Raw genomic sequence first — 13,941 nt, 5'->3', positions numbered from 1 at the left:
CATTGTGCCTGCAAGTCACTAATATTTCCTAAAACACACAGTCACACGTCTTAAGTTCTTGTAATGGCACAGACATTTCTGTGATTTTATCTTAGAGATAAAGGACAGAAGACAGTTGACTGGCCGATCGATGTGGAGGCGCTAACGAGAGGAGAGGACTCATTGAAGCAAGCAGCACGACTACTGCCACACGGAGACGGCAGGAAAACAACACTCATCAGGACCGGATCAGAGTCTGGAACTAATGGTTAGATGTTCATCCTAACCGCAGAGACTTCACTATACAGCTACAAGCCCAATTTCAAAAAGGTTGGGATGCTGTGTAAATGTCAACAAAACCAGAATGCAATATTTTCCAAATATTATATACTTACATTTTATTCTCAATAGAACATAAACAACATATCAAATGTTAAAACTGATACAGTTCATTAAAATATTAGGTCATTTTGAATTTGATGGCGCGTCACAACTCTGAAAAAGTTGGAACAGGGCAATGTTTACCATTGTGCAGCATCACCTATTATCCTAACAGCTGTCTGTAAACGCCTGGTAAGTGAGGAGACCAGTTGCTGGGGTTTTAGGAGAGGAACATTATTCCATTCTTGCCTGATGCAGGATACCAGCTGCTTAACAGTCCTGGGCGTTCATTGCCAGATTTTTTATTTGATAATGCACCAAATGTTTCCTAGTGGTGAAAGGTCTGGACTGGACACATTGCTCAGACTCTGTGATGGAAGCAGTATGTGGTTTGCCATTGTCTTGCTGAAAAATGCAAGGCCTTCTCTGAAAGCGATGTTGTGTGGATGGGAGCATATGTTGCTCTAAAATCTCCAGCTTTGCTTCCAGTTTTGATCTTCAGATTTCTCTCTTGTGCATGGAGATTCCCCCTGATTCTCTGATTCAGTGTAGATGATGGGATCTTCAAAGTCTACGCAATTATACATCGAGCAACATCTTCAAATAGTGCCACAATTTTATGATCCGGTATGTCACAGATTGGTGAACCTCTGCCCATCGTTCTGGCTCTCTTTAATGCTGCTTTTTACACCCAGTCATGTCTAAGGCCACGTTTACACGTAGCCGGGTATTTACAAAAACGGATATTTTCCCCTCTACGTTTTCAAAAAAATCCTCGTTTACACGGACCCGCATGAAAACGCTCTTAACGTCATGCCAGCCAATCAGAATCCTGGAAAAACATCAACAAATGACACGTGTGTAACTTCCAGTTAAGGCTGATTTATGGTTCCGCGTTACATTAACGCAGAGCCTACGGCGTAGGGTAGGCGGCGACGCGCACGTACCTTGCGCGTCGCCGCGTACCCTACGCCGTCGATTTAACGCGGAACCATAATTCAGGCTTCATGCTGCTGGCTGACGCGCTCACAGGCTTGAATGAGCAGGAGGCTGGACGGGGGGGGGGGGGGGGGGGGGGAGTTACTTTTAAGTGTGACTTTAGAATATTAAACAGGTAAAATACAAGAAAATATTGACGGTGGCCAAACTAATTGTAAACACAGGTCGCACACATGACGCTGGTGAGTTTCTGGTGCATAATGTGACGTTCTGAAGCTTAAATCTCCGTTTTCCTCCGTTTTCCTCCGTTTAGACGCAAACGGGAAAACGGAGTTTTTGAAAATCTCCACTTTGGCCGGAGTTTTCAGAAATGATCGTTTTTGGTGACTTTGACCGCCGTTTCCGTGTAAACGAACGGCCAAAACGCATGAAAACGCCTCCGTTTTTGTAAATACCCGGCTACGTGTAAACGGGGCCTAAGACCTGTTACCAATGAACCTAATCAGTTGTCAAAATGCTCCTCCAATTGTCTTTGATTTGTGCCAAATACTTTTACAGCACTTTGTTGCCCCTCTTCCAACTTTTTTTTATGTATTGCTACTATCACATTCAAAACAAGCTAATATTTTCCATAAAATGGCAAAATGTGTGAGTTTTAACATCTCATCTGTTGTTTATGTTCTATTGGGAAATCGTTGAATTCTGTTTTTATTTACATTTTACAATCATCCTGAGTGTTTTGGAATTCAGGTTTTACTTTACACTGTATACCTCAGTTAACTAAATTAATATCTAATACATAGGCGCTTGTAGTCTGTTTTTATCTGTGTGCGTGCATGTGTGTTTTAAACTTCTTATAAACACCACGTCACATATGTAATCGATTATCTCTCTAAATCTTTGGACCAAACACTTACTTGCTAACTTTGTTTTCCCGGTGATATTCTCTCTGACGATAAAGACCATATTTTTATTCATAGCATTTTCACATTCCCAATGAAAATTCCCAGAGCCCTGTCAAACTCACTTGGCCTCTATATCAGCCTTCTCTCGTACAGCGTGGGCAACTTGCTCACAGTCATAGTATTTTTTCTTGGCTTTTGCCAACTCCTTCACCGACTCCTGCAGCTCTGCTTGAATTCCACTCAACTGATCAATGGTCTGTGAAGGGGAAAGAGGAAAGAGGTAAGTTGTTAAAAAAGCATGCCAACATGATTCATGTTGACTGGAGTGCAAGGCCGTGGAACGAGACGGATGTAGAGAGGGATTGGGAACAAAGATTGCTTCGGGAAAGCGCAAGTTGCTCGTATACGGGCCACAAATCCACTCACCTTTTTGAGCTGCTGTTCCTTATAAAATCTAACAGTCTTCGCTGGTTCTGATACTTGACTCTTGTAGTTGTCACATACATTCAGCCTGGACTGGCTCACCTGAACTGTACCCTCTAAGTAGGCTCTCCACACTGCATACACATTCCTAGTTGGACATACAAAAAACACAAACACCGAGGATGGATTCTTAGCGATAGCTAAGAAATACATGCATTTTGCACAAACATTCGCCTAATTTTTAAACTCGCTTCTCCAGTGTACAGCTGCCTCTGTGGGCTCTGTGGGTATTAAAAACTGTGTGGGCAAGCACCAGGAAGAGTGAAAGATTTGTGAAGAAATGCAGTGGTTGCTGGAGCTTATTTCTAGTTGTCACAATAAGCTCCAACATTCTTTATGTTTTTTATTTCAGTACTTCTGCTACAGTAACTCATAACATGGCTGCAGACCATATTTTCTTCCAGATATGGAGCGCTGACTAAGCCTTTTACTAAATCAAAATTTTTTATTGACGATGAAAGAGTATAAAAGTAGCAACCAAAATAAGTTTAAGCTTCTAATAATGGATGAATGTTTTATTTTGTTTTGTTTGTCATATGAACCATCATGATCACAAACCTACCTATAGTCTGTTCTCTGGTCATCGGGGCTAATTCCAGGCCAGTCCCTCTTCAAATACTGACTTGCTAACTTCTGTAGAGCCTGAAAGCACAAGAATGGAAACAAAGCACTTAACTAAATTAAACTAAATCTGGACCTTGCTTTCTGATCAGTGAATAACGGTCGAAACCATGGGAATGTATGGTTATTATTATTATTATATCAGAAAACATTAATCGTCCATTTAGAACAGGAAAAAATATATACAAATACAAATGAAGCAAAAAACCAAACAGAGTTAAAACGATCATGTCATTCCAGTTTTCCATATAACGCATGAGCAATATGACAAGGCAGCTGGGCGATATGGACCAAAAGTCATATCTCGATATTTTCTAGCTAAATGGCGATACTCGATATATATCTCGATATTTTTTCTGTGCCTTAATTGGGGTTTCCCCCAAAGCATTATAGCATAGCATCTCTGTTAGCTTCATTTTTTCTGAGGCAAACCCTTAAAAAAACAGTCAGTTTTAATACAAAGCCTCGTGCCAAATGTCACACAGGTTCCTTTATTAACAGAGGTCTGCACAATATCAAAATGTATAAAACAAATGAAATAAAAATAAACTGCCTGCATATATAGAATAAAAATGCTTCTTGAATAAAATAAAACAAATATCCCTTTCCTGCATAACAATTAAATTAAAATACACTGCAATTAATACAATGTAGACAGTAACAGGCAGACTTTTCCACTGAGGTTGACAGTTGTGCAAATAACCAAACATTTGTGCAAATCTCAAATAAAACATTCAAGTCAATTTGTCACAAAATAAGCTATATCAAAATCATTAAAAAAAAAAATTCTAAAAAAAAAAAAAAAAAAAAAAAAATTATTATTATTTTTTTTTTAGAAATCGATATAATCGATATTGTCTCGTACCATATCGCGTTTGAAAATATATCGATATATATTAAAATCTCGATATATCGCCCAGCCCTATGACAAGCAAATAAAAGCTTTAACCCAGGTCTCCAAATCTCAGACTCTGGTCCAGCATCCATGAGATGAAAAGTCCAAACAAAAGTGTGTGTGTGTGTGTGTGTGTTTTAAGGTTTCCAGGTTGGTTCCACCTTGTTTCCTCCAGGCGATTCAGCACACCTGCTGTCTTCTCCTAAACACCATAACATTTGAACACTGGCTTTTCCAGCCACTCAGTATAAGATGGTTAAGCTTGTACCGTCGACTAAACAGTATTCATAGTCACGTGATGTCAGGTGATGAACCTTGTAACGTGATGAAACCTTGTCTGATTACAATTCTCTAATTGTAATGACTCTGTTCTGTGCTCAGAGTCCTTGCTTGGTGGAGTGCTGAGGAAAGATCAATAGAGATTTCTCCTGCCTCCTCGTCTGCAAGACCAACCCTCAGAACTGCTGAGACCTTTTTTAGACTTTGTAAAAGTATGCCTTTCAATTATCAGATCTCGCCGCCTCGGTGTTGCATTTTTCATCAAAACTAAAAGCAAATCTATCACTGTACTGATGCCAGACACCCAGGAGGTTTCTTTTAAGAAATATGAAGGTAACCTATACAGTAATAGACGGGTGCTTTTAATGCAGTAGTATTGAAAGTGGTTAAACATTCGTAATTCGGTTTCAAATACAGAGTACATTTTGGTCCTCAGTAAGAGATACACTGGAATATCTCTGCGTCAGCAACAGTCAATCCCCAGTCAGTTCCTGGGTTCATGAGCGGAAGCCCAAGGGCTGCAAGAAAAGGTAACCTACATCTTCCAGAGTGGGTCACTGTGTCAGCTGCAACATCTCAGACACTCTTCCCTCGTGTCCCTCGGTATAAGTGTGTACGGGTGAGTAGGAGAGCATAATCCTCATAAATAAAACTGTTGTTAACAAACCAGAAGAGCTTGTACAACAATCCAATCAGGGCAAATGAAGCTTAAGGACAAAGATGCCCCAAGCGACACTCTTTCCTCACGCTTTCTAATCTGCATATCCTCCTCCTCTCTTCACTCTGCCGCTCTCCAACATCTACCAATTGAACCTAAACTAACACTATTGTCTCTTATCAATTAGTATTCTTCTACCTCTCTCTCCCCTTGGCCTTTTCACCTCTCACAGATGGTACCTGGGGATATCACATAAAGATCTACCGGTTCATTCTCCAGGTCTAGAGGAGTTGACAGCCTACATACATGTCTGTAGCAACTGCTTCCATCCGCCGGCTAAACCACGACAGACTGACTTTTTCTGAAAAAGAAAATGACAGTTGCCTCTAAAATACTGATGTTAGAGTAAGAGATTAACTGGCAGCCAAGGGAGCACATGTGCATCGTTTGTAGCAGTGTAAATTAAGAGCAGAGGGCACCATTACTGTAGATTGAACAGCATTCATGTTCAATCTATAGTAATTGTTTCAAGCAAAACAATATTGATTTCTTTTTATGCTTCAATTTAATATTGGTTTATCACCATCCTTGACTCAATTGAACTTTGCACTTGATTTCATCACAAATTAAACTATAAGCAGGACTTTATGAACTAGGTCCAAAACCTAAACTACAGAATAAAAAAACAAAAAACAAACTGGGTTTGTATGTGTATATATATGTATGTGTATGCGTATGTATGCGTATATATATATGTATATATATTAATGAGATAAATATAGTAACAATGCACATATGCCTTAGGTTCTTACCAGCATGGTATTAACCATTAATATGTGTGCAGACAAGGTAAAAAAAAAACTACAGTATAAGGATCCTGAACTGCAAGAAATATGAAACAAACTTCTGTAAAAACTTGCAGAATGTCAGCGACAAAATGTAATCACCAGACAGTTCACAGTTATATATAAAAACTAGTACAAAATACCCTGTAAATGATTGAACAGTAAAATTTGAAAGCATTAAACATTTTCTAAAATCACATTTATACTTAACTAAATGTATAAAATTTGATAATATTTAAAAAATAAGTTAAAAATATATCCCTATATATATATGGAGATGAACTATTACTTAATTAACTTTAATTATACATAAACAACATACTTCATAACAGCTCAGTATTAGTTTGGCTGACCTATAATTATGACTAATTATAGTTTAGATAAAGATGGATATGATTTAGCAGACCAGCTGCTTCTTAAACTCTCCCTGCTGTGGACTACTACGTGAAGGAGTCAACGGTGCAGTTACTTCGACTCTCGAGGGAAGAGTGGACTGGGTGTGGATGGTGTTGATGAGAGTATCTCAGTCTGTACGCATGTTTGTTTGAAAAAGGCAGGAAAAAGAGCAGGACTACAGGGGAACAGCAGTGATGTTGCAAATAAAAGGTACCTGACACTACTGATACATACGAGCACGTCTCAGGAAGCTGAATGTAAGCAAAATAGAAACATGTATCTGTACACCTTATTTCATTGCTGACATCAACAACAGAAGATTTTTCACATTGTCTCTATAATTTATTTTTTGATATATATCCATCACTGCATAATAATACAGAACGTGGGAGAACAGTGGTCACGATCTCTTATTCAGCAATGAATTAGGAACTGTCATCCATCAATATCTGACACAATCACGTGGGTAATCACCCATGATTACTCTTACCGGTCTTAGTTACGTAAATAAATGCTACTTAAAATGTCACTGTGCAAGAATAAATAAATAAAGCCGGCTGTGAACTTTGTCCACTATCAATAGTCCAGTGTTTTATGAGTAATGGACAGTGACTTAAGACAAAACAGAATATCCAGACTAATCAAGTCAATTAGTTGGACTCTGTGAGTGTACTGGGTTCTATCAGTGCTTTTGGCAAAAGTAATTTACACTTCTATGACGGCAGCACTGATTCTATTCACTGATATGGCTACAGAGGCAATGCATTTTCTCACATCTGAAGAGATGAACAGGGGATAAGTAAATCAAAGAAATACAGGACTTCTTCACATGTGCACAGAAATAATAAACATGCATAGTGTTTTTTTCAAATGGGAATTGCTTTGAGACTTAAGATTAGAGCATGTTGTACTAATGTGTGCAGGTCTGTAATTTTTCTTAATATCCACTCTCACTCAACTGGATATGAGTGGACATGATAACATTACACCACCATACCAGCTGGAAAATCTACTAATAAATGAGCGTCTTGATTCAGTTTTGTAACTCCGTAATATCCAGTTAGTTTCCTTCATATCTTGTCTCTTTTGATTGAAAACAGAAAATTATGTGGTTTAATAATTCACATTTTTGACTGCAGCCAGGACGGTGACCCACATCTACCTCGCTGCATGTGACTTTGGGACAATGAGAGTGACAGAATGGAGGAAAACTTAGTAAGCGGTAAACTTCATTTGCATAGCACCTCTCAAAGCTCTTCACTATAAAATACTGTATAGAAAGAGACATACAATCACAGAGCACTAAAACAGATATAAAAGACATGGCAACTTAAACTTACCAAAAAATCCCTCACAAAATAAAGGTTTGACAGAATAAAAAAGTGTTAAACTGATTTTAAACATTATCAGTGCAGCATAAATATATGGGAAATGCTTGAACACCACCGCCAAGTGTTGGGCTGTGTCCACACTAGTTCATTTACATTTAAAAGTATGAAAGTCGGTTATGGTTTTTCTTGGCATGTGTACTACTTTGGTGAGATTAGTACCTTAAAAACAGATATTTATTTCTGCTTCAGACCCTCTTTCAATTCAAAAACAGATTTTGCGATGGTTTACATAGAGAGTGAGACAGCTTCTATAGCTAAGACACAAGGGTAGAAGCAAAATGGTAAAATTTTAAAAACAGATTTAAAAAAAAAAAGGACACAACTAATATGGATGTACATGTAGCTTCAAATAAGGAGTGTGGGACAACTCACGTTCTCTAATCTGTAGGTTTGATAAGAAATATAGGGTTCTGATAGTTCTGAAATATACTCAGGACCATGCAAACCCTCTAAAATTAGGACCAATCCTCTAAAATGAAGTTGGCAGAAATTGTGGCACTCTCAGCCAAACCAATGAAACAGTTTCACTTCAGTTTCAAAGTAGCTTCACAACTCTAGCTGGATAACCATTGCATTAACACATTAAAAAAAAGTTGTATCTGCTTGCTGGTTTGCAGCATTCAGGTGTGCATCAATGCAATGCTAAAGAGGAAAGACATCAGCAATGATCATAGAGAAACATTTAAGGCTTTAAGGCCATTTCCAAACAGATTTGGTCTCTATTATTCTACAGTAAGAAAAATGACTCACAACAACACTGAAGACAGCCATCAATCTTTCCAGTCACACAATTTCAAACATGTTTACACCAAGGTCATATCATCAAATGTTCTGAAAAGTTTAAAAAAGAAAGAAAAGAGCCTCTTATCTAACACTTGGGTTGTCTTGTTAAATGCTAAACGTTTATCACTGTACCAAAAAAAAAAACAGCAAGTATAACTTCTAAGGCAGGGCTACGAGAGGAAAACTTCTCTGAAATAAATTTGAATCATGGTTAAGGTTTGCAAAACTGCATCTGAACAACTTAAAAGACCTCTGGAAGAGAAAACACCAAAGTGGTAATCATAGCATTACATTTGCTGAAATTCAAACATAGTGCTAACACCAACGTTCAAACACAGTGGTTAAGGTGCAATGACTGGGGCTTGTTTCCCAGCAATAGGACCAGGGTGGTTATCAGCAAAATCTCCTCTGTATGATGAATATTTCTAAAATCAAATGTGAGGCCATTCAATAAAAATAAAATATTCTCAGTGTTTCAATGCTCCATTCCAGATCGTTTAAATTCTGTCTCAGAATATTGAAAGAGCTGTTCATAAGCACATGCCCACAAAGTTCAATGAAAAGAAGCAACACTGTAAAAAAAAATAACGGGCCAAAAATAATCAAAACTGATGTAAGAAGTCGCGTTTTCAGACCATAGATTTGCGCAAAATCCAAATATCAAAAAAGAAACCCTGTAATGGAAACAGCTGTAATTTGAAAAGAAAACTCCTACAATAAATATTGCAAAAAGCTTTTTACACTTCCAGCAGGTGGTTTTTAAGGCGATCCAATAATCCAGTTTAGCGCAAAAGTGCAATGGAAACGCTTTTTGTGCATTTACACATCTATGGAGGCAGTCAATCTAAAGTAGATGAAATCTAGTTCCCAGCTTTTTTTGGCCTCATTATTTCAGTGTAGTTGTGCTATAGCACTACTTACAGTTTTTTTCGACTGCTTACACACTAAAATTAAAAGTAGTACACTATTAGCAAAACCTTACACTCAAGAAGCAAAACATCAGCCCATATTTGCACAACTATAAGCACATTGTCAACCTCACACTTGTTGAAAAACTCTACACACAGTGATTTTCAAAACACTAAACACACTAAACGTACATTAGACACAAAAATCTATCATAAAGTCACTTCTTTGCAATACCAAAGCACTGACTGTCAAATTAGCACACCGTCCAACCAGTTGGTTCAACACAGTCATCAGGTGTGCAAACACTTGTTTGCTTAAATGTAGACACACCAATCAGGTGTATCTACACTATAGAAAGCAGCAGGTGAGCTCATTGGTCTCCAAGCACAAGAGTCAGAAAAGACTACAGTTTTTCTCGATTGCTTTGACACATTTTGCACATCATGGGTCAACTTTATCTAATGCTCACACCTTCTTTGCACAGCAAGGGTCCTCTCTGGCGAATCGGTTAACTATTTCTCATTGCTTTCACACAATTTTCTTTGACTTTTACTGTAATACACTTTTCAAAACAGTTAACACACTTCTCACAAAGAGACACAAAACATAACTGATTGACCATGGCAACACATTGCAGACACTTTGTAGCAGCCAATTGGAACTGCTCTCTCTATTCTAAAAATTATCAGCACCTGTGTGAACTCTCTTTGCAAAACAAAGCAAGTAGTCCTCAACCTATCAAAGAGGTCAATAGCTTGAAGTTGACACCAAGCATGGATCGAGGAGGACGTGGACGAGGACATGTGGCCTGATCGTCAGGCCCGTGTCGACAATGCGTAATTTTCCTGTATTTTTATTTTTTTTCATATTTACAGGGTTTCATTTTATTGTGTTTCATTTACAGTACTTTCTTTGAGAATTGACCTTTGTTGTACTGCATATTGAACCCTGTCATTTTGATTGCTTACAGTATGTGCATGAGACAAGTACTGCAATAAATATTTTTCTGTCAGAATCTTGACATTTTGTACACAGTAGAACAAATGTAAATCAATGGTGTTGACAGGAACTTCAGCAATACAAAAACAGATCTACAATATTTTACTGTATACACATTTTCTGATTTTACTGTAAATACTCTTGACAGTATATTTCTAAGTTATATAACTAAGTTAGAGTGTTCAATGCAAAACCCAAATTGTAGTATGTTGTCAGTTGTAAAATAGTCAATACTATGAGGGTGTTGAACAAAAGTTGATATTGATAGCTGTAGTTTCAATTTTGTTATCCATCGTTACAGTAAATAAATGAGAAAACACACATGTTCAATTGAGAAAGAATTCTAGGTTTTGATGGAAAAGTTTGGTTTTGATGGATGTGTGACAAGTTTTGAGAAAGTGGTGTCATTCTGCAAACATCATAAAGTGTTTTGGTTATTTCAGCTTCTGTTAAGGGCTTTGTGTGAGCTGTTTTGAAAAAGTAAACTGTGAATGGAAAAATGGGCCAAAACGATCAAGAAAAACTGTATATTTGTACTTTGTTGATAGTAGCCTACTCTAATCATAGGGACGTAGAAGTGCTAAAGGTGTTTTAGGTTTATCACAGCAGAGTGTAACTCGTGCAAACAGAGTATAGTAATGTGAAACGTGTTTGTTTCATATGGTAACAAAGTGTGGTTTTTAAAAAGAAGTGTATAGTTTTTACAAGCGTGTTTAATTTTGCAAAGGATCTGTAGTGTTTTGCTAATTTGGTGTGTTGTTGTGCTAATTGTGTGTAGTGTTTTGAAACCACGGGCCCTGTTTTGAAAATCATGCTTAGGCAATCAAGAAAAACTGTAATCAATATGCATTACAGCATTACAATGAAGGCTTTGCCTCTGAATAATCATTTGACTGATAATCTGCTGCCTTCATCATCTGACTATTCCTCAACAGCGGGAGCAGCGATCACAATAATTTGTCAAAGACTAAAGATGTTTATGTCCATCTTCTGGAGGACAATATACGAAGAATTACGAGAATTATGCTTATTCGAAAAACACAGTTCAATGGAAACAATGACCCCTTGCAGCGTTGCCTTTATCACAAATTCTGACATTAAATTTTCTTTTGCTCGAAAGTGTAATGGAAAGACGACTAGAGACATATAACGTCATACAAAACATGATTACTTCAAGATATTGCTGGTGTAAGTGGTTCTAAACGCTACATTTCTGTAATTTGTTTTTTTCCACCATTAATGACAGAGCATAGAGGCATAGATGATGTTATCTGTTGTTTATCTGAGGTTGTATTTACATAACATTAAGTCCTGGTCAGGAGGAGATGATTTTCATTCATTCATTTTTCAACCTGTTTTTTTTTTCCAAGTCTTGATACATAAAATCTTAGAATTTAAAAGAGGGTGTACTTTTTCACATAACTGAAAACACAATGACACATCCTGTTTTTGTGGTCATGATGGCAAGCAGGGTGCCCAGACAAAAGGATATCCTGAGCAGACTAGTGTGTGTGTGTGTGTGTGTGTGTGTGTGTGTGTGTGTGTGTGTGTGTGTGTGTGTGTGTGTGTGTGTGTGTGCGTGGCACAGAGAGAGGTGCTGACAGACTAAGGTATAGTTAACTTAAGAAAAGGAAAGTTTGAATATTGTGAATTTTCAACATGCACGTTATTATGCTCCGCTAAACATCCTGTAATTATTTCTATCACTCCAAATACATTAGCTCATTTATTGGTTTACAGCCACATTACTTCATTTTTAAAATGATGCTTAAGTGCAAAGGAGAGGCTGCAATTACTGGTCAGAACTTACTCACTGGCCTGAAAGTTCCTGTCTTGTTTGTCCTTTCACATGTTTACTCGTGTTCATTCACTGCATGCACCTACCTGTATGCAAACAGCTCTTTACTGTCCACACAACAGTAAGTAGAGTAAATCTAGTACTACAATAAAACTGTAAAAAAAAGGAACACCGATCAAAAGAATTACATTATGACTGTTTTCTTTTCAAAATGAATTAACATCAGTTAGTTGCTATGCATCATAGTCTTATTATTCAAATAATTTTCTTCATGTATGTTATGTGAAACACCCTTTCAGTCACCTTGATACTTTTGCCTTGTGTTTGCTCCTGTTCCCTTCACCATTTTTTGTCCTGTCTGGTTCTTAGACACTGTCTCTCAATCTCCATCTTCTGTCTTCCGGTGATTTGTGTGTCTGCCTTTTAAACCCCCTCAGTTTCTCAACTTCCTCATAAATCAATATGCTTGATTTTCTCCTTGCATCTCATCCTGTCTTCACTCTTCTTCACCTGCAGTCCCGTGTGTGTGTGTGTTGGGTAAGGTTATCTTTGACATCCACATCTGCAGGGAAACCTGAAGTAAAGTCAGGGATGAGTGAGACGAGTATAAATTAAAGGAGAGCAGAGCAGCGTGAAGAATGACAGACCATAGTTGTTTTTGTTTGAAAAATATTCTAGCTGACAATACCGACATGTATGAAGGGGAATTGTGTGTATGGTGTGTGTTCATGTCTGAGGAACAACTGTGAGATAAAAAAAAAAAAATCTCTCAGTTGTATTACAGTTTTTCACAATCGTTAATACCCATTTCTCAAAACAATAACAGCTTTTTTCAAACTGAACACACAGATCTGAAAACCTCACACACAAAATGCTAAACCTGACACTCCCTTTGCAAGATGACTCTTTGCCATCAAATCTCTTACCTGTTCACAAAATGGAACTCGTGTTTTCATTTGGTACACACAGCCATTTTTTCAAATGACACACACATACCATTCATTGAGTACACACAACTAAGCATTTGTCTGCACACTACCAAGCATTTACAGCACACTTAGGTGCAAAACTGAAAACACAATTATAGAAACAGAACACACCATATGAATGACAATGACTTTGGAAAATGTGCTTTTTCTCCTTTTGTAAAATGTCTGTAGGCCTACTTTTGTATAGTCAAACATAAAACAGCACACAAATATGCAACCAAGAAAAGTTTAATTTTAGCACACACAGAACAGTACAGTACAGTGAACCCCCCCTCACACAAAAAAAGTAGACCTGCTTCATCCTAACATGATTCCTGCGGAGGATTCTATCTAATGTTGATAGGCTGACAGTGTGGATGTCCCTGAAAGTGCCATGGTCAGCCAGGATCCTAGACTGTAGTTGCCGGAGCGTGATTGTATTGTTCTCACGAACAATATTTACAACATCTGTCTCCTGCTCCTCTGTGAAAGTCCGTGCTCTTCCTCCACGGTGTGGTTCTCTTTCAGTCCTGCAAAATGCAAATACTGTGAGCACACTGTATTCTATTGATATACAGTATTACAGTAAACAAGGCAAATAGATTTCGTACCTGTTCTCCACCCTGAAGGTTCTTATGATGGCAGCAACTGTGTAGCGGCTGAGGTTGGGTTGGACCCTCTGGCCAGCCTCCCTCATGCTCAAACCATGGTT

General features: G+C 37.8%; 1 protein-coding gene across 3 annotated transcripts in view; it reads right to left on the bottom strand.

The window, feature by feature from the left end:
* Positions 1-13,941, bottom strand: part of LOC133441696 (F-BAR and double SH3 domains protein 2-like) — a 95,562-nt gene that overhangs the window by 37,003 nt on the left and 44,618 nt on the right. For 2 of the 3 annotated variants that reach the window (XM_061719261.1, XM_061719262.1), the window contains exons 4-6: positions 3,250-3,329; positions 2,631-2,775; positions 2,327-2,460 (exon numbers count right to left, since the gene is read on the bottom strand). In XM_061719261.1, coding sequence (XP_061575245.1) covers positions 2,327-2,460; positions 2,631-2,775; positions 3,250-3,329 — 359 coding nt within the window. The remainder of the gene's footprint in view (positions 1-2,326; positions 2,461-2,630; positions 2,776-3,249; positions 3,330-13,941) is intronic. The other variant, XM_061719263.1, reaches the window with a different exon arrangement.

This window comes from Cololabis saira, chromosome 4 (assembly GCF_033807715.1).
Source record: "Cololabis saira isolate AMF1-May2022 chromosome 4, fColSai1.1, whole genome shotgun sequence".
NCBI classification, from domain to species: Eukaryota; Metazoa; Chordata; class Actinopteri; order Beloniformes; family Belonidae; genus Cololabis; species Cololabis saira.
The sequence above is the reverse complement of the archived record's forward strand: the minus strand, read 5'-3'. Positions and strand labels throughout refer to the sequence as shown.